The sequence below is a fragment of the Gorilla gorilla genome, chromosome 6 (assembly GCF_029281585.2).
Source record: "Gorilla gorilla gorilla isolate KB3781 chromosome 6, NHGRI_mGorGor1-v2.1_pri, whole genome shotgun sequence".
Taxonomy (NCBI): domain Eukaryota; kingdom Metazoa; phylum Chordata; class Mammalia; order Primates; family Hominidae; genus Gorilla; species Gorilla gorilla.
The window spans coordinates 40,232,795-40,253,122 of record NC_073230.2 but is presented as its reverse complement, the minus strand read 5'-3'; the positions used below and the strand labels follow the sequence as shown (position 1 = coordinate 40,253,122).

At 37.9% G+C, this 20,328-nt stretch overlaps 1 protein-coding gene across 3 annotated transcripts in view; it reads right to left on the bottom strand.

Annotated features, from left to right (window-relative positions):
* LOC115935302 (protein C-mannosyl-transferase DPY19L1-like) overlaps nt 1–18,790 on the bottom strand; it is a 28,081-nt gene extending 9,291 nt beyond the window's left edge. The window contains exons 1-6 of one of the 3 annotated variants that reach the window (XR_010134442.1): nt 17,804–17,937; nt 15,654–15,725; nt 13,339–13,388; nt 9,945–9,969; nt 9,093–9,212; nt 3,149–3,274 (exon numbers count right to left, since the gene is read on the bottom strand). Coding sequence is in view for 2 of the 3 variants with exons in the window: in XM_031012982.3 (XP_030868842.2) it covers nt 7,457–7,636; nt 9,093–9,212; nt 9,945–9,969; nt 13,339–13,388; nt 15,654–15,725; nt 17,804–17,815 (459 nt within the window). In the remaining variant the exon portion in view is untranslated. Of the gene's footprint in view, nt 1–3,148; nt 3,275–7,013; nt 7,637–9,092; nt 9,213–9,944; nt 9,970–12,075; nt 12,104–13,338; nt 13,389–15,653; nt 15,728–17,803 lie in introns of those variants that run through there. The other 2 variants (XM_031012982.3, XM_063708098.1) reach the window with 2 other exon arrangements.
* Nucleotides 18,791–20,328: the final 1,538 nt, after the last annotated feature.

Below are 20,328 nucleotides of genomic sequence, written 5' to 3'. Positions count from 1 at the left end.
CTAACAGGCCACAGACCAGTACTGGTCCATGGCCGGGGGCTTGGAGACCCCTGCTCTAGAGGCAACATTATCACTCTGCCAAAGGACTGCACATTTTTTTTTTAACCTTCCCTTCATCAAACTATCCCCTAGAAATGTTTTGCCAGTGAGTGTTCCCATGAAGAGGGTTCAAGTGCACACTTTTTGCACACCCTTGCTGACACTGGTTTCTACTGACATGGAACACCTATGATCATATGGCTGGGCATGGGTTTTCTACCTTTTAATTTTCTCCTACATGTCAAGGCTGAACTGTTACAACACTGAGGGCCCATGGTGGCAGAGAGTGAGACGCACAGAAAGTAGAGGACGACCCACAGTTTTCCTGAGTTCAACAGCTTTTAGGAAAAAGAGAGGGCAAACAGCTGTCTTGGGGAGTTCTGTTTGCCTTGTGCAACACTATTTAGTGCTCATCTGAGTTTCCCAAGGTTTCTCAGGCCAGCCATCTGCAAATAGCATTAATGGAAATCTGAATAATTTTCTTCTAAATGCATGTATTTTATGTCAACTGTATTATTGGAGTAAAAGAAAGCAGAGAACTGTAGTTAATTTAAAACTAATCTACAACTTGCATGCAAATAGATTTGAATGTTTATATTTAAACTCAGTGTCAAATATTTAAGGAATAATCAAGCCATACAATTAAGCCACTTGTAAATGAGATCATTTAAACCTAGTGCTCACCAATTGCCAGGCACAGATTAAGCACTAGATAAATATTGGTCCCTCTTCCCCTTCCTCTCCTAACTGAGTTCCCCATCTGCTTCCCCCATTCCGACATACTTTCACGTCCCAGCAGTCTACAGGGGTTTCAGGCTGATCATAACTGAAATGGAGAGTGAAGGCCAAGGAAATAAGGAAGGTCCCAAACCTGGCAGAAAGCTTTGTCAAGAAACTTCCTACTCTAAATGTAAACACTAGATAAATATTAGTCATTCTTCACTTTCCTCTCCTATCTGAACTCCCCATTTGCTTCCCTGTCAGGACAGAAAGCACAGCTTTTGTTTTGTGTCAAGGATGAAGCAGAGTGGACCTGTCCAAGGTTTCCTGACAGTGTGTCATCAGCCTGGCTTAGATCTTGTACTAGATGGAGAGTGTTGTTTTAATGAGTGGGGAAAACAGATGAGAGAGTCACTTTCGTAGCTTCCTCCCACTCAACTCCTGCTGTGACAGACACAATAAATGGCAAGTCAAGGCCCAGATGGGGAAATCCAGCACACCCTCTTCTGCACCCCAACTCTCTGTCTGAGTGCTCGTAAGTGACTTGAAGTCAGTTCAATGTCTGCTGATTTTGTTTAGTGTGCAAAGTTTATTGCCATACTTCCTGAATTTGCCTTCATATCCCTTCTTGTGTGGGTAAAACAGTGCTCTGCCTACCCAAACATGAGACTGTTAGAGCTATGCAAATCCAGGGAGCTCTCCCAACACTCTACAGCACAAAGCCTCTGCAACTTTCACATATTCAAACTCTATGCAGGGGTCTAGGCAAAAAATGAACTCTCAAAGGCTCATTGTTAGCTCGGAGAAAAAAGGTTATGAAAATTATTTTTACGTTCCAGTAACTTACAGTTGTTTCAAGAGAGTGAAGCCCAAAGAAATAAAGAAGATCCCATTTTCTGGTAGAAAGCTATGCTAAGAACTGAGTTCTTCCTATTGCAAATGTCAGCCTATCATTCATTTCATATAATCTCCTGATAAGATCGTCATGAGATGCTTAGAACTTTTCTGTCCTAAATTTATATAACAATGTGAAAGGTGAGTATATGAATTTCATATATATTCACAAACGCTTAAAGCATTTTCTAAATTATTACAAAATAACATTTTCTATAAATCCTGACTGAATTCAAACCACATAGCACACGTTCATAGGAAAATCATTCTATAATCAACAATTATTTTAGTTGCCTTATGAGCAAAGCTGTAGATACTATGTCACAGAACTATTTTTCACTCATGACTCAGTATTTAACAATGTTGTCTTAATACCATATGTGTCATTGAAATATATGGTGGGCAAGTATGATCAAGCCACAAATATAGCAATCTCTTGAACACTTTTGTTTAGTTACAGAGTAGTAAGAATTTTAAAAATATTATTCCATAAAATAGTGTTTATTTCTGATAAAATTGTTCCTGTACTGTGCTCCTCATGAAGTGAATGTTTTGGTACTTTAAAAGCAGGCTACTGTCACCTAGTGTCCAGTCACTTACGTGCCACATTTCTAGATAGCTTTAGATTCACATCTGCTTTGAAGATCTTACTGTCACTTGGAGCTATACTCAGCTTAGTAAACATCTCTGTGGAAATAGAAACTTAAAAACTATAAACCCAAGAGAATGTGGGTCACAGTAGAGTCATTTTCCCATTCAAGTAAGATGTGAAACACCAGGAAAGAAAAGTTTCATTCTGAGTTGATGCTGACAGGGTATCCCATCCATCGACAGGACATGGTGTAGCACAGAGACCCAGTAAGGATAATGCGGCCCCTGGTGCTCAGCTGCCTGACTTCACCAAAAGAGATTCCCCATTACTTGGTTTCAGACCCTGGAAGTCTTTTGAAAGAAAATACATCCAACTTTAAATAAAAGCTTCTTTAAAAACATCAAAAGCAAATATGAACAATTTGGGAGATTATCAATTAGTTCCAATAAAATCTCTTTAAGGTAGTATGCACATACAAATCATTATTTAAAAAAAAGATATTTATAAAGACTAGAAAAGAAAGTCTCCAAATCATTATCTAGAAGGTTTTTTCAGGCCAGGCATGGTGGCTCACGCCTGTAGTCCCAGCACTTCGGGAGGCCAAGGCAGGAGTAGCACTTGAGGCTAGGAGTTTGAGACCAGCCTGGGCCAACACGGCAAAACCCCATCTCCACTAAAAATACAAAAATTAGGCGGAGGCTGCAGTGAGCCTAGATTATGCCACTGCACTCCAGCCTGGGCGACAGAGAGCCTGTTTAAAAAAAAAAAAAAAAAAAAAAGGAAGTTTTTCCATGTATACTTTATGTTATATACACACCCCTGCCACCAGCAAAGCATGTGCCATGTGCTTGAATTAACCCTCGTGTCTTATGATTATAAAATGTTAACTGTGTTGATACTCACTTGGATCTTCTTACACACCATGACTCTTCTAGAATGTAATAGTTCACTTTTAACTTTATCAGTTCTCGCTTCACTTCTTCAGCTGCTTTCCGACTATACATTGAGTATACTATTTTCGTTCTGGCTCTTTAAAGAAAAATAATGGGGAACAAAATTTTCAAGATTAAAATGATACAATAACACATTTGGAAGAAAGCACTGAATTAGACTAGAAGACAATGAAGAAGAATCCAGTCAGGAGGAAATTCCCCATGGAAGTTCCTGCGAAGGGGCATCAGTGAGGTCAAAAGCAGAAGGCAGGAGGAGGACAAGTCGTGGAGAAGAGGGTGACCTTTAACACACCCCTACATTTCCAAACTTGGTCTCTTTGTGTTTGTTCACTTATTTATTTGTCTTAAATTCTTCACTACTGTATCACATATAAGAGTAAGGTACCCTGTGTGTGAACAGGGATGAACTACAAGAAATACTACTACAGGACTACTCAAGCTGCAACAGTCCCAACTTTGATATCAACAATAATTCACATTAAATGGTTCTTCGTTTTATTTCTAGATTTTAGAAATACTAAACTTATTTAACAAAACTGGTCTGGAAATTAGCTTGATGAGATTGATTTTTTAATGAAAAATCTTATTTGTAAATGTACATGCCATTGTTATGCAAAAGAAGATGCTAATAAGATTCACTTAATCATTTAGAAAATGAATAGCTTCACCTGCCTTAGAAACTGCATGAAAAATTTAATCTTTTTAAAAAATTTAGACAAAACATCTCTAAATTATTTTTTAAAGTCTCAAAAAAATCTAAAAACAAAGAAAACACCCAAGATCATTCTAACAGGCTATACTGGTGAAAACCAGAATAAATTCCTCTTTGAATGGGATTCTATTTCAAATGACTTCTCCAAACTCAAGAAAAATCACCTATGAGAAAACCTTACTAAACACTCTAAGCTAAACTCTTCAGGGAGTTACAGGATGAAAAGGACTTGGACATTTTAGAGCCCTGTTAACCTGTGGGAAAGTGCTACAGTATTACTTCTTTTTTCTGCCTGGTAGAGAAGATAGCCCCCAAAGTTGTCGCTTTCCTGCCCTGTGAAGACTTAAAGGATTTGTTTAGAGCTTATCAGTCTTATTTCAGCCTTCTGCTCCCCGACTTGATAAACCTCAGTTCATCATATCCTTTTGGAACATTCCTCATTACTTTGCTAGTGTCCTCCACTCACTGTCTGTTTGCATGGAAGGTTTGATCTCAAGCCTGCATCTTCATAATGTGGATGATTCACAATGGGCTGAAGCGCAGAGAGCTTAACACTTGCCATCGTGGGCGTGGCACCTGCAAACGCTGCATCTGGAAGTCAAGAGGAATGTCTCAGGAAGACACTCAGTGAGGGTGAGAAGGGGTCTCCTTCAAGTGTAAATCAATTATTTCACAGGTAACAGAGTGGAGGCCCAGCAGGTTCATGACTTCAAGATTCAATGGCAGAACTAGAATGAAGTCAGATGCCTAGGTTTTCTTCTAGGGTTTTTATGGTTTTAGGTCTAACGTTTAAGTCTTTAATCCATCTTGAATTAATTTTTGTATAAGGTGTAAGGAAGGGACCCAGTTTCAGCTTTCTACATATGGCTAGCCAGTTTTCCCAGCACCATTTATTAAATAGGGAATCCTTTCCCCATTGCTTGTTTTTCTCAGGTTTGTCAAAGATCAGATAGTTGTAGATATGCGGCGTTATTTCTGAGGGCTCTGTTCTGTTCCATTGATCTATATCTCTGTTTTGGTACCAGTACCATGCTGTTTTGGTTACCGTAGCCTTGTAGTATAGTTTGAAGTCAGATAGTGTGATGCCTCCAGCATTGTTCTTTTGGCTTAGGATTGACTTGGCGATGTGGGCTCTTTTTTGGTTCCATATGAACTTTAAAGTAGTTTTTTCCAATTCTGTGAAGAAAGTCACTGGTAGCTTGATGGGGATGGCATTGAATCTATAAATTACCTTGGGCAGTATGGCCATTTTCACAGTATTGATTCTTCCTACCCATGAGCATGGAATGTTCTTCCATTTCTTTGTATCCTCTTTTATTTTATTGAGCAGTGGTTTGTAGTTCTCCTTGAAGAGGTCCTTCACGTCCCTTGTAAGTTGGATTCCTAGGTATTTTATTCTCTTTGAAGCAATTGTGAATGGGAGTTCACTCATGATTTGGCTCTCTGTTTGTCTTTTATTGGTGTATAAGAATGCTTGTGATTTTTGTACATTGATTTTGTATCCTGAGACTTTGCTGAAGTTGCTTATCAGCTTAAGGAGATTTTGGGCTGAGACAATGGGGTTTTCTAGATATACAATCATGTCATCTGCAAACAGGGACAATTTGACTTCCTCTTTTCCTAATTGAATACCCTTTATTTCCTTCTCCTGCCTAATTGCCCTGGCCAGAACTTCCAACACTATGTTGAATAGGAGTGGCGAGAGAGGGCATCCCTCTCTTGTGCCAGTTTTCAAAGGGAATGCTTCCAGTTTTTGCCCATTCAGTATGATATTGGCTGTGGGTTTGTCATAGATAGCTCTTATTCAGGACATAGGCATGGGCAAGGACTTCATGTCTAAAACACCAAAAGCAATGGCAACAAAAGCCAAAATTGACAAATGGGATCTAATTAAACTAAAGAGCTTCTGCACAGCAAAAGAAACTACCATCAGAGTGAACAGGCAACCTACAAAATGGGAGAAAATTTTCCCAACCTACTAATCTGACAAAGGGCTGATATCCAGAATCTACAATGAACTCAAACAAATTTACAAGAAAAAAACAAACAACCCCATCAAAAAGTGGGCGAAGGACATGAACAGACACTTCTCAAAAGAAGACATTTATGCAGCCAAAAAACACATGAAAAAATGCTCACCATCACTGGCCATCAGAGAAATGCAAATCAAAACCACAATGAGATACCATCTCACACCAGTTAGAATGGCAATCATTAAAAAGTCAGGAAACAACAGGTGCTGGAGAGGATGTGGAGAAATAGGAACACTTTTACACTGTTTGTGGGACTGTAAACTAGTTCAACCATTGTGGAAGTCAGTGTGGCGATTCCTCAGGGATCTAGAACTAGAAATACCATTTGACCCAGCCATCCCATTACTGGGTATATACCCAAAGGACTATAAATCATGCTGCTATAAAGACACATGCACACGTATGTTTATTGTGGCACTATTCACAATAGCAAAGACTTGGAACCAACCCAAATGTCCAACAATGATAGACTGGATTAAGAAAATGTGGCACATATACACCATGGAATACTATGCGGCCATAAAAAAGGATGAGTTCATGTCCTTTGTAGGGACATGGATGAAATTGGAAATCATCATTCTCAGCAAACTATTGCAAGGACAAAAAACCAAACACTGCATATTCTCACTCATAGGTGGGAATTGAACAATGAGAACACATAGACACCAGAAGGGGAACATCACACTCTGGGAACTGCTGGGTGGAGGGAGGGGGGAGGGATAGCTTTAGGAGATATACCTAATGCTAAATGACGAGTTAACGGGTGCAGCACACCAGCATGGCACATGTATACATATGTAACTAACCTGCACATTGTGCACATGTACCCTAAAACTTAAAGTATAATAATAATAATAAAATAAAAATAAAAATAAAAATAAAAGAATGAAGTCAGATGGCTGATAAAGTAGCAGTTGGCAGCCAGGCCTGGGTAAACTATTTTCCTTGGAAAATAGAGCTTCATCATCTCATCATTAAAGATTTCTTTCTTTCTTTAAAGAAAAATCTTAGAAATCTTTCCTGAATCTAGAAAAGAAGTATGAAATGGACTAGGACTAGGAAAGCTTTATAGTAACAAGGAGTTCTGGAAGATGATTTAGTATTCAATCATTTGATACTCAGATGACAACGAAGTCTCCCTTTCCACACATGAATAAAATACCACATTCCATGAGTTTATTTCAAGAAGGAATGTGAAGGACTAATATTAAAAATTCATTAAGAAAATAAGCACAGTAAAATTATTTTAAATTTGGCATTTATGACTGTGAATAAATTTTGAAAAAATTAAAATCTGTAAAAAGTGGCAGAATAAATTACTAAGAACATATGTATAACATTTCCCATGCAAACCATTTAAACAGGATTGATATCTCCTTTGTTTTAGATATTCTAAAAGCAACATTGCTTAGAAGGAGTAAGATCAGTGGAAGTAACTAGGGTTTAAGAGTTTGGAGTTTGCAGTGGTATATAAAATTGTGGGAAAAACAGTTAAATAATATGACTTTTTTTTTTAACCTGGTTTAGTACTATATTTGATCCATTCTATAAGTTCTTCTTGTGGCAAATTGCTGAACTCCCCTACAGTATTCCACTGGGTTTGCAGATTTGCTGAACCTTGTATTGACATTGCTGCTAATATAGCAAAAACAACAGCACCAGGATGTACTTTGCAAAAGAGCCATCCAAATAGCTGAAACCAAATTAAGAATACATCGGTAATTGTTAGTATAAAGTAGTATGCATCTGTCATGCAAAACTTCTTCCCAGAGAAGAATGTGCCCTCTGCTAGAGTCCCAAATAAAGCATTAATTATCCTAAAGAAAAAGCCCCAAAATAATAATCTTTGAGATCAAAAGAATTCTACCATCAGCCTCATATAAGTGGAACACAATGTAGGAAGCTCTTTTCTCAACCTGCTTTCTCTACTCCCAGATTCAAGTAAAGCCACAACCACCTATGCAATTTACAAGGCCCAGTGCAAAACAAAAATGTGGGGTCTCTTTTTAAAAAAGTATTAAGACGTTCAAAACAGCAGCAGAAAACATTCAACCAAGTTCAGGGTCCTTCTGAATGCGAGGTCCTGTGTGACCAGCAGGAACCCCACACTTGCAAAACCTGCCCTGGGTGACACTTTCTATTAGGTTGGTGCAAAAGCAATTGCAGGTTTTGCTATTTTAATGCCAGAACCCAAAATTACTTTTGCATCAACCTATATCATCAGTCATGCTGTGGGATAAGACTCAAGATTAAAGGCTTCCAACCAGCCTCCTTTCTTGTGCCAGCCTGAAGGGGTCAGAAAGGTGGAAAGTAGTGCCTTTCTAACATAATACAACATTCTGATTGGGAACCTCCAGGCTGGCTAATTTTTTCCACATCCAAATAGTCCACACACCATAACAACACTTTGCTCTCTTGATCTTTCTCTACAAGTCTACAGAGCTAGATTTCAAGTTTCTTGAGGGCTTATAAACACTGGCTTTTGAATTTTCTGTCTACTACTCTCTCCTCCATCCCTAGAGTGCACAGTGTAGGTGCTCAGTGACTATCTGCTGTGTTTAAGGGAGATGCTGCTGTTGTACCTAGGCTGGTTGACTGATGGAAAGGTGACACTATGGAGAAGCATAAATCTGTGAATACAGAGCAAGGAGGCAGTTATCCAGGAAAAATAAGCAACAAACCACCAAGGAAGGTTTAAACTAAATTTTAAAAAGCACAAGTCAAGAATGTGCACACAAATGTGCACCAAATGAGAAAAAAAGAGTAAGTTTGATACTAAAAAAGGAACATATAATTTTCAAGCACTTATAACTTGAAATTGTTAGAATTCTTTGTGATGTGAATGTCAAAACAAAAAAAAGTTATTATTTGTACAATTAAGCTCTGCTTTCTATCAGCACCTGCAGCAATCACTCATGAACTCAGTCTGTACTAAATCGGTATTTGTTGTACACCAACAACTATTTTAAATCTTTAGAAAGATAGAAAATGATCAGCTTTGGCCCTTGCCCTTTAAGAAAGATAAGTACAAAACCATGAAGAGCTTTAACTATAATCACTTAAAAGACTTTGTAATTCATTATTTTAGGGCCACTCAATAATAAAGGCTAAAATTATCATAGTAGCTATACTCCAACATAACATGTTACCTGTCTTGAGCAGATCAGTGATGCCATAACACACATGTGTGGTATCAAGAAGAGTTTTAGTCTCATAATTAAAATACCAAGGGCTGTATATGCTAACAATCGCAATGCATGGTAAACCAGCTGAAAGAAAGAAGAAAATGTTTTTTACTCCTACTGTTTGTGAAGTTTAAGAATACTAAGCTGGCAATATGCAGAAAGGGGTACGTTCTCCTTAGTAACAAAAAATACTACTACTTTGGTTTCTGAGATTTCTAAAACAATTCTTAAAATTCACTATCAAACTGTTCCATTTTAGTGGAAGGCTAAAATTATAAAGTCATTAAGGCAAGTGTTTCTGTGATTCTCAGAGTCAAACCTGTGGTTAATAAAGCCCACATTTTTAAATCTACCTTGATGCTACCATCAGACCAAGAAAAGACAGTGGTAAAAGAAATGACTGCTGCCTCAAGGTCTGAGGGCTACACCTTGGAACTGCCCTCAAAACCAGACTGGACCACTAGGAGATGGGAGCAGTAACCAATCACATCTCTGAGGCCTCAAGCAAGGTGAGCAGAGAGGAAATTGATTTCCAATCATGCAATAGACACCTCACACGTATGTCTAAATGGGCTCCAGAAATCAACTGCTGTTAGCGTAAAGATGATCAGAGCAGAACAAATGAGTTTCCTAGTTAATTTTAACAAATGAATGGTCAGTGAGTCTGCATGTAGCATTCTCATAAAAACACATAACAGGCTATTTTCAAGATGATTGCTGACAATTCCAACAAAGTTAGAAACTGGAGCTAGAAAGGAAAGTCCAAATGCATGCAACTTTAAGATAAGTAAAATTATAGTGATATTAAGTCTTTACCTCTCCATGATCAAACTGGTGTTTTCTGGAACAAAAAAATATATCGCTATCAATTCATTATTGAAGCACTTACTTCATATATTTGCATTTTCATCTTGCAAATAGGAGTTTTACAACTTCTATAACATTCTCTCAGGACACATATAGGCAAATCAAAATAACTAAAAGTTACATGCCAAAACTGGTGCTATACTCTTTTAAGAAAGTTTATGAAGAATGGCAATGTTGTATTATATCCTAACTATTTGACTACATGGGTATTTATTAGGACAACAAAGGCACACTGTGGTGTCCCAGCTCCCTCACTGGTGATACCCCAGCAAAGCATGGAATGAAAAAAACCTTTGAGATTTTCACTAGGCAACCAAGTAGAGATGACAAATAGGTGGTTATATGTGTAAATCTGAGTTCAAGGGAGAAGTCTGTGTCAGAGACAGAAATGTGTGAGTTGACAACACACACCTTCTCTTTCTTAAGCACTGATATGTTCCCAAGTTCTAGAGTAATACCTGGCACTTACAGCTCAACATTTTTAATGAATGAACAAGTGTATCAATAAACTCTTAATCCAGGCCAGGTGTGGTGGCTCACGCCTGTAATCCCAGCACTTTGGGAGGCTGAGGTGGGCGGATCACGAGGTCAGGAGATCGAGACCATCCTGGCTAACACAATGAAACCCCATCTCTACTAAAAAAACATACAAAAAATTAGCCAGGTGTGGTGGCGGGCGCCTGTAGTCCCAGCTACTCGGGAGGCTGAGGCAGGAGAATGGCGTGAACTTGGGAGGCAGAGCTTGCAGCGAGCCGAGATAGTGCCACTGCACTCCAGTCTGGGCAACACAGGGAGACTCCGTCTCAAACAAACAAACAAAAAAACAAAAAACTGTTAATCCAGGTAGCATATAATCTAATTTGAGAATTTGGCCTCAAAAAGACTGATATATTAGCAAACTCAGGACATAAGGGGCTAGTGAAGGAGATGAAACAGTTCTTTCTTTATTCTTGTTTCACTCCACGTAAAAACTATCAGTTACCATTTGTTGAGTACTTACAATGTTAATATGCTTAGTACATTCCATTAACTCTAACCCTACAACCATTTATTACCCCAATTTACAGCCAAGGAAAGGAATCACAGAGCTGCTAAGTGGCAGCCAGGACTATATTCTGACTGACTTCAGAGCCAATATACTTTTTACTACATCATGCTGCCTCTATCCCACTTTACTTCCTGGGTCTTTGAGTAAAGAGAATATTGGCATTCACGTCTTTGATAGTTAAAATTTATGTCCTACTCTTCTCCTTTTTACACTGGCTTTGGTAGCTATGCAAAATAAAATGTCAACATTGCCACTCCTCTTCCAAAAAAGAGCTCTGATCCTATTTGAACTGAAAACCCCATGAAGCTCAATGGTTTCCTATAATTACTTCTATAGGTGAGTTATTACTCTTGAAGGGACAGCTTTGTTTCTGTGAGAAGTTCCACCTTCCTCTTTCAGAGTTGCATAATACAGCTGAAACTTTGTAGCTTCTTCCTGAGCTCTTCAAAAATAATTTCACCTCAAATGAAGAAAAATTTTGGCATTGTAAACCAGAACGTTTTTCTTTCCCCCTTAGCCCTCAACTCAAATGTTACAGGTATAAACATATACCTGTATATGTTACAGTAAATTGTTTCTAAATGAGAACAAGGATTCTCTCAGGAGTATGTGCAATAATTTATCATTATGTTGGCAGAGACTTGGAGGTGAGGGAATACAAGGGTGTGTATATTCAAATTATAAAAGAAAATATAGGGCCAGGCGCAGTGGCTCATGCCTATAATCCCAGCACTTTGGGAGGCTGAGGCAGGCAGATCACGACATCATGAGTTCAAGACCAGCCTGGCCAATATGGTGAAACCCTGTCTCTACTAAAAATACAAAAATAAGCTAGGCATGGTGGGTGGTGGTCGCCTGTAGTCTTAGCTATTCAGGAGGCTGACGCAGACGAAATTGCCTGAACCCGGGAGGCAGAGGTTGCAGTGAGCCAAGATCGTGCCACTGCACTCCTCCAGCCTGGGCAAGAGAGCAAGGCTCTGTCTCAAAAAAAAAAAAAAAAAAAAAAAAAGAACAGAAAATATAGATACATACATTCGACAGTCCTTGTCCTCCCAAAATCCTACAAAAGAATAAAAGTAAAGTTAAAACTACCTTCACTCCATCTTCCAGTTCCACACTCTTAATAATTACAGGTTTTATCTTTCCAGGTCACTTCTATGCACAAACACATAAAAATCTCCAAATTTTAAACAGAAGTATAATCATCCTACACACACACACACACACAGGCAATTTTTAAAATTCAATAATGTATACTGGACCTATTTCCATAAAGATGGCCTAACATTCCACTCTATGATTGGATCATAGTAGATATTTTGGATGTTTCCATTTCTCACATTACACACAATACTACAAAAGGCATCTCTCCCCATCATCTCTGTATTTCTGTGAGCATCTCTGGAGAGTACACTTGCACTGGTAGAACCTGCAGGGCTAAAGGACAGGCCCACTATATGTTTTACTGTGTATTGCCAAATTTCCCTCCCATCTACTACCTCCCACTCTTGCAAGCATTGGATATACTATTAATTTTTAGAAATATAAGAAGTGAAAAGGTCTTCACTTTAACCTGAATGTCTGTACCATAGGATCGAGACTACCTTTTCATGTTCATTGGTCATATGTAAATACTCACTCATTCAACTACTATCCTTTACTATCTTGCAGGCACTGTATATAAACTGTTGAACAAAAATGATCCCTCCCTTCAGGAGATACAGGTCACACATCAACATTTAAGTACAAAGGGTGATAAATGGTAAGAGAGTAAGATGAAGGGTGTGATGGTGGAAAATACCAAGCATGCTGTAGGCCTCCCTAACTCTCAGATTATAAATGTACCCTCTTAGTTAATTTTGGGGCTTTATTTTTTTTCTATACCTAATTCTCTGCTTCATCTGAAATTTATTTTCTGCAAAAAGTGAGGTATGAATCCAGTTTTATATTTCCCTGCTCATTTCCCAAAAGGCAGTCCACTGGTCCTAAAACCACTCACATAATAATTTACTTTCCCTGCTGAACTGAAGTATAAAACTGTGTCCTTTGAGTGTAGATTACGTGCAGGGCTACTGTCAGACTGTACTGGATAACATCTGAAGGATGAATAAGTGATGTGCTGTGTTCTGCACAGATAGGAAATAAGAAGAAACACCAAGAAGGGAAATGAGCACAATAAAAACATCAATTATCAAATATTAGGTACACAACATGTGAGTATACAATTAATACACTGTAAATATCTATTTAATAAATGAACAGAGGAGGTAACAAAATTCTTAATAGCATATTTACCTTATGTGTGTCTGTTGTTTAGCTAAGACAGCCCACATATCACTAATAATCTGTAAATAGATTTTGAAACACTTTAGAAAAGCTGTGTTGGGAAAAATGATATTTTAACTAAAGTATCTTCTAAACTGTAAAACTTTTAATGAAAAATATAAGTATAGAGATAAGAGATAACTCAGAAAATAATAATCACAACAACATAATCTTATATTTGTGTAGTATTTGATCAACACTAATATTCAACAACCCTGTTGGGTAGATTATATCATCCTCATTTTGCAAATGAGCAACAGGTTCATATGGATTAAATGATCGCCCTGTAGGTAGACAACTACTAAGAAGCACTGCAGTCTTGAAACCAGATCTTCTGGCTTCAAATTCACATTCAGTGCTGCTTCCACCATGCCAACGTTGTTGGCAACACCTCTTCTTAACAGTGCACTCAGAAAACTGGAGAGCTGGCTCAGAGGTTGATAATCACAGCTGGAAGCATTCAAAACACAGTCACTGTGCTTTCATATTTAGCAATAACGAGGAGGTCATCTAATCTAAAATCCTATCTCCAGTACAAATATTCTCTACAACACTGATGACAGGCTGTAATCCAGCCCTTAGAATCCACCAGCTGCTGCTTGAATCTATAACACTTTCCTTATCAGTCGAGATCAGTTCTGGTCAAAAGTCCTACCGCCTGGAATTGGCCATGATTCTAAGGAGCCAGATTGTGTGTAACCTTATTTTCAAGGCACAGGCTTTTACCATATTTCAAAGTAATTATCCGCTTTCCATCTGCATCTTTTCTTCTTTAAACGAAACAGCCCAGCTAATAGTTTTCATCACCTGTCACCACTCAGGTTGCTGTCTTTTGCATATGTTCTGGATGGCCAGTGCTTAGTAGTTTTTGAGTACCCACTAGGTTCAAATCCACATAAAGTATATAAAAGTGCAAAGCACACACAAAGCCTAGCACACAGCAGGAACTATTTATTTATTTATTTATTTATTTATTTATTTATTTATTTATTTATTTATTTTGAGGCAGAGTCTTGCTCTGTCGCCCAGGCTGGAGTGCAGTGGTGCGATCTTGGCTCACTGCAAGCTCTGCCTCCCGGGCTCACACCATTCTCCTGCCTCAGCTTCCCAAGTAGCTGGGACTACAGGTGCCCGCCACCACGCCCAGCTAATTTTTTGTATTTTTAGTAGAGATGGGGTTTTAATGTGTTAGCCAGGATGGTCTCGATCTCCTGACCTCGTGATCCGTCAGCCTCAGCCTCCCAAAGTGCTGGGATTACAGGCATGAGCCACTGCACCTGGCCAGGAACTGACTATTAACTGATTAGAGATGAAAAGTGCTGTCGGAGTGCATAGCTGAATACCAGACGTAGCCCAATGATGGGGGAAGGTGCAGAGCCCGAGTCACACTCTTCCCTTGCTTTTAAATGGACATGATGTGAGGTTCCTAACAACATCTTTGATCTTTCAGTTCTGTATGTTAAAATGGAGATAACATTTGTCTACCCCATAGGGCTGTCGAATAAACAATTTAAATACTCACGTGAAATTGTTCTATACAAAGCAGAGTACAAATATATAATATGAACAATTATTATAATACAGAATATTCTACAAATAAATGAAATTGTGTTAACACGGAAATCACTGGCTACAGATCAGGAAACTTTTAAGGTCTGTCATCTCTTTTTCCATCACAGATTAACTTCTATTCATTCTCTTAAGACACATTGGGTTACAGAGTGCACAATTTTTGAAAGAAAAAAAGAGAGGGAATATCACACTTGCTTTGACCTTATTTATATCTGGGCTTAGAATTTTATTATCAAAGCCAAGTTGGGGATCCTAAACATTTTATCTAGTTCATCAACACATTGCAAATACTGTTTTTTCTTTCTGATTAATAATACACACAATCCAGGAGTTACTGCACACTGCACAAATCACTTAGAAAGGTATATATTAAATATTTTAGGGAAATATTACATTAAAGGTAAAAGCCAGTAATAATTTACACAGGCAAGTTGTATCTGGGTCAATATGGTCTCTGATCATGCCTTCCAAAATACATGACTATTGAAACTTTAGCCATCCTTTTCCGATGTCTATTTTATGCTAGCAGATAGAATATTTTGAAGATATATAAATTTCTATCAAAAACCAGCATTAAGAAAACATAGAATATGTTACAGTAAGCCCATACAAAACATTGTATCAGATTAATATGTGGCCAAGTATATGCAACTACTATGTAAAAACAAGAAAATATTCTATTATAAGAAAGAGCTCTTAAGTGATAGACATACCTTTCTAACAATAGCAACAAACACTACAAGAACAACTGGAAGCAATAATGTCTTTGTGTATCTCAGTGGAGTCTGAAATTCAAAGAAATGTTTTGTTAGAAGGAAACATTTTAACCAAATAAAGTTTCATTTCAAATAATGAAATAGGTAAATTTCTAAAAGTAGAGAAATATGAACATTCACCAATCTTCTCACTGACTGCCATCATAAAAAGGAAAGTGCATTTCCATAGAAATGAACTTCCCCAAAATGCTGAGTTGAAACACTAAAAATACAGTACCCAAACACCTGTAAGTGTGAAATGTCACTGAAGAGATTACTGCTCACTTTTTGCATGCTACTTATCTAACTAGAGAGACCAACTTAATATTCATCTAAGGTACGTAAAGCTCCTTTAAACGGAATAAGCTTTACCTGTATATTTTGTGGGGGATAAAAATATTATCATTGAAACATACACACACACACACACACACACACACACACACACAGTTTCTCACACATAAACAAAATAATGATTGATGTTTGAGGGGAACAAAAGACTTTTACATTTTCTTTAGTAGCAGAAAAAAAATAGAAAAAAGTTTAATAACAAAGCCCTATACCCCTCAATTATCTCTCCACCCAAAAAACCACTGTCAAAATTTTGCTCTTTTACACTTTTTTTTAGTTTTATGTGTGTTAATTATGGGTTAATAAGACTATATCATTTTGTTTACTCCCTTATATATCTTAAGCATCTTTCCATGTCAGTATGATATCATGTTAGGAAATACCATGTTATAGGTATTGTATGGGTGTACCATAATTGGAACATATATTCCCTGAATTGACACTACTCTGTCTCTACAGCACAGTCCCTAAGAATTCAGATACTTACAGTGATGAGGAATGGTATGCTGGAAACAGCTTTGCTATTTTCTTCAAATTAGCTGAAGTCATGCTATGCCTCAATAAATTATTTCTTTCATTACATAACTTACATTTAATACTCTCAGATTGTAGCAGTATGTATGATGTTCTCAATAACATTAAAGAACTTCTACCACATCCTAATTCTCTAATATGTGAAGGAGTCTTGAACCCCTATGAACATGCATTTCAATGTCTTGCAAGATATGCTTCCTTTGTTTGTTTCAGCAGGTTTAACACTAAAACTCATATACCTTTGTCAGCCATTGTGTGTCAAAACCATTTGCCAGAACACAATAAATGAAGACTGACAGGCCACTGGAGTACACAGTACCTCTGCAGAACACACTCAACTCCAAATGGCTGGTAGATAAAAGTTTCATGTGTGGTGCCCTCTCATCCACTGGTCTGGAACTCTGGACACTGGGCTAACACAGTGGGATCATGAGGGAAACTAACATGTCGATAGAGTATTGTTGGCCAGTTTCATATACACACACATACCACTCTGAAGGAGTGACACAGATAATATAATTAATCAGTACCACGTGGATGGTGTTAAAAATGCACATATATACATGTTTATTGAACTAAACCAGCTCATAAAGTATTGCAAATTAATATTTTATTTATCTAAAATATCAAAGTACTTTCCTTTGTATTATCTCATTTTGTCTTCACAATATCTGTTTATGGCATGCTACTAGAAACTAGTAAACTGTAACACAAGGAATGAGAGTCGCTTGTTCAAGAACATCAAGCAAAATTGCAGGCTTCTGTCTCACAATCCACTAAACTACTCTCTGCTTTCCTTCTAAATCTCTGAATACAGTTTTAGAAAGAAAAATGCTGTTGGAAGGAAAAGCTTGGACTTGATGTTTCAAAGCAAATATCTATTTAAATAACCACAAAATGAGTGGAAATGTAAGAGTTTGAAAGCTTGACTAAATTAATGCTATCACTGAAAAATGACAACTTTTAATGCCTCTGTGTTTACTCACCTAGAAAACCACTGCTAGTCTGAATGTGTATTTCTAAATTATCGAAATGAGTAAAGGCCATATATTTCAGGGAGCTGCACTAAAGTAAATAGAAAAATCTTTCTCTAAGTTGCCAGATTTTCCTTTTCCTTCAAACTGAGAAAGCAGCACACAAAGAGTCTGATATAAGAGGAGCACCCTTTATGAAAAATGTATGGGCCAAAACCTTAGGAAACAGAACTAGAAATCACATCTTACCTCTTTTTCCATAAAGTCAAACTCCGCTGCACAGGTATACAATAAAGTATCAAAATCCTTATAACTAAAGAATTTTGATGTTAGTAAGTTGCCAATATGAGCCTGGTAAGAAATAAAGTTACCATTACATTAAGCCATACACTGCAATAATATATTTTAATTTCAATAGTATCTGAAAATAGTTTTCATTACATTATGGGACCCACTGTTCCCACACCAAGCCTGCTTTTGTTAAAGAAGGAAATGCTATATCCTCCACCTTCACGGTTCCCTTCTTTTGCTGCACAGTGATAGCTCCAATGACACCCTACCTTCCACACTCATCGACATCCCAAAGGCTTTTTCCCTTGGGTTTTCCCAGCTTACTGTGCTAAACCTGGTGAAACAGGCCGCACAGCATCTCCCTTGCTGGAGCCTACCAGCAGCTCTGGGCTTGGGAGCACACACAGACTTCTTTTAATCATAAAAGCACAAAGGACTACAGGGTAAAGAAAAGGAAATACGAATTCTGAAAAGGAGATTGAAAAGAGTACTTGAGTGAAGTAGAAATGGGCGGGCATTGGAATTAAAGGTAATTTTTGACTGATAATCACCTCTCACATAATTATTCACATGTTATCAAGGATTCTCACTCACACTGCCACATTTACCTCCCACAAAAAGCCATGTGAGGAAGGTGGAATTATTTTCACTTTATAAATAAGAAAACTAGGGCACAAAGACATAAAACATTTGCCAAATGTTCAAGTTCATTATAGTCTAAAAAAAGCAACAACCAAAGAAAAGAGGAGAAATTATATCTAGGACAAACCATGACTAAAATTCTGTATGATATCTACATGAAGCAGAAGGAACAGGGTAAGAGTAGGAACTAGATGGTGGCAGGTATGTGATGAAGCATTTCAAAATACTATGCCTTGTTGGGAGAAGAAATGTATGCTGATAAGCGTAAGAAATCAATAGGAAGAATATACAGCACCTAAAATCGCATAAGAAAATAAATGCCAAACAAAATGAAAGAAATAAGCCCTAGCATTATGACAATTAGCATATATGTAAAGAGCATAAATTCACTAATTAAGGGACAGACGCTCAAATTGGACTTAAGGAAAAAAAATCTAATATTATATTGTCACCAAAAATACTTAAAACAAAAGTATGCTGAAAGGTTGAAAATAGAAGAATGGAAAAAGATATACCAGGTAAGTTTAAAACAAAGAAATCTGTTAACAATTATAATGTCTCACAAAACTGAATTCAAGCAAAAAATACATGAAAAGAGACAATAAATATTATATGCTAGTAAAATTAACAAAAAAGCAAGTTTATACATATTGCCAACATATCTGCAGTTAAAAATATAGATTCAAAGGACACAGAATAAGAACTGACAAAAACTAAAGGAAGAAATAGAAAAGTTGACAGTGTTCATTGAAAATGTTAAACACTGCCTCCTAGAATAAAAAAGTTGACAAAAGTTAACATAAAAGCTGAATACAATCAATTAGCTCACAGAGAATATAAACTTTACAAAGAGAATACACATTATCCTTGAACACAAGTGAAATATTTTTAAATATTCACATACCATGCAACAATAAATTCCAAATATATATATATATATATATATATATATATTTGATTATAAATGCAGCCTGTAGTGCAGTGGTGCTATCTCGGCTCACTGCAAGCTCCGCCTCCCGGGTTCACGCCATTCTCCTGCCTCAGCCTCCCGAGTAGCTGGGACTACAGGCACCTGCCACCACGCCCGGCTAATTTTTTTGTATTTTTAGTAGAGACGGGGTTTCACTGTGTTAGCCAGGATGGTTTCCATCTCCTGACCTCGTGATCCGTCCACCTCGGCCTCCCAAAGTGCTGGGATTACAGGCGTGAGCCACCGCGCCCGGCCTAACTTCTTTTTTTTAAGAGATAGGGTCTTGGCTGGGCGTGGTGGCTCACACCTATAATCCCAGCACTTTGGGAGGCTGAGGCGAGTGGATCCCTTGAGGTCAGGAGTTCCAGACCAGCCTGACCAACATGGTGAAACCCCGCCTCTACTAAAAATACAAAAATTAGCCAGTCATGGTGGCATGCACCTGTAGTCCCAGCTACTCAGGAGGCTGAGGCAGGAGAATCCCTTGAACCCGGGAGGCAGAGGTTGCAGTGAGCCGAGATCACACCACTGCCCTCCAGCCTGAGTGACAGAACAAGGCTCCATCTCAAAAAAAAAAAAAAAAAAAAAAAAAAGAGAGAGACAGGGTCTTGTTATGTTGCCCAAGCTCCTGGGCTCTCCTGCCTCCACCTCCTGAGTAGCTAGCTATGACTACAGGTGTGTGCCACCATGCCTGGCTTCTGTATTATTATTATTATGAGACAGGGTCTCTGTCAGTCAGTCTGGAGTGCAGTGGCATGATCATAGCTCACTGCAGCCTCTAACCCCTAGGCTCCAGAGATCCTCCTAACACAGCCTCCCGAGTAGCGAGGACTACAGGCATGCACCGCTATGCCAGGCTAATTTTTTAAAA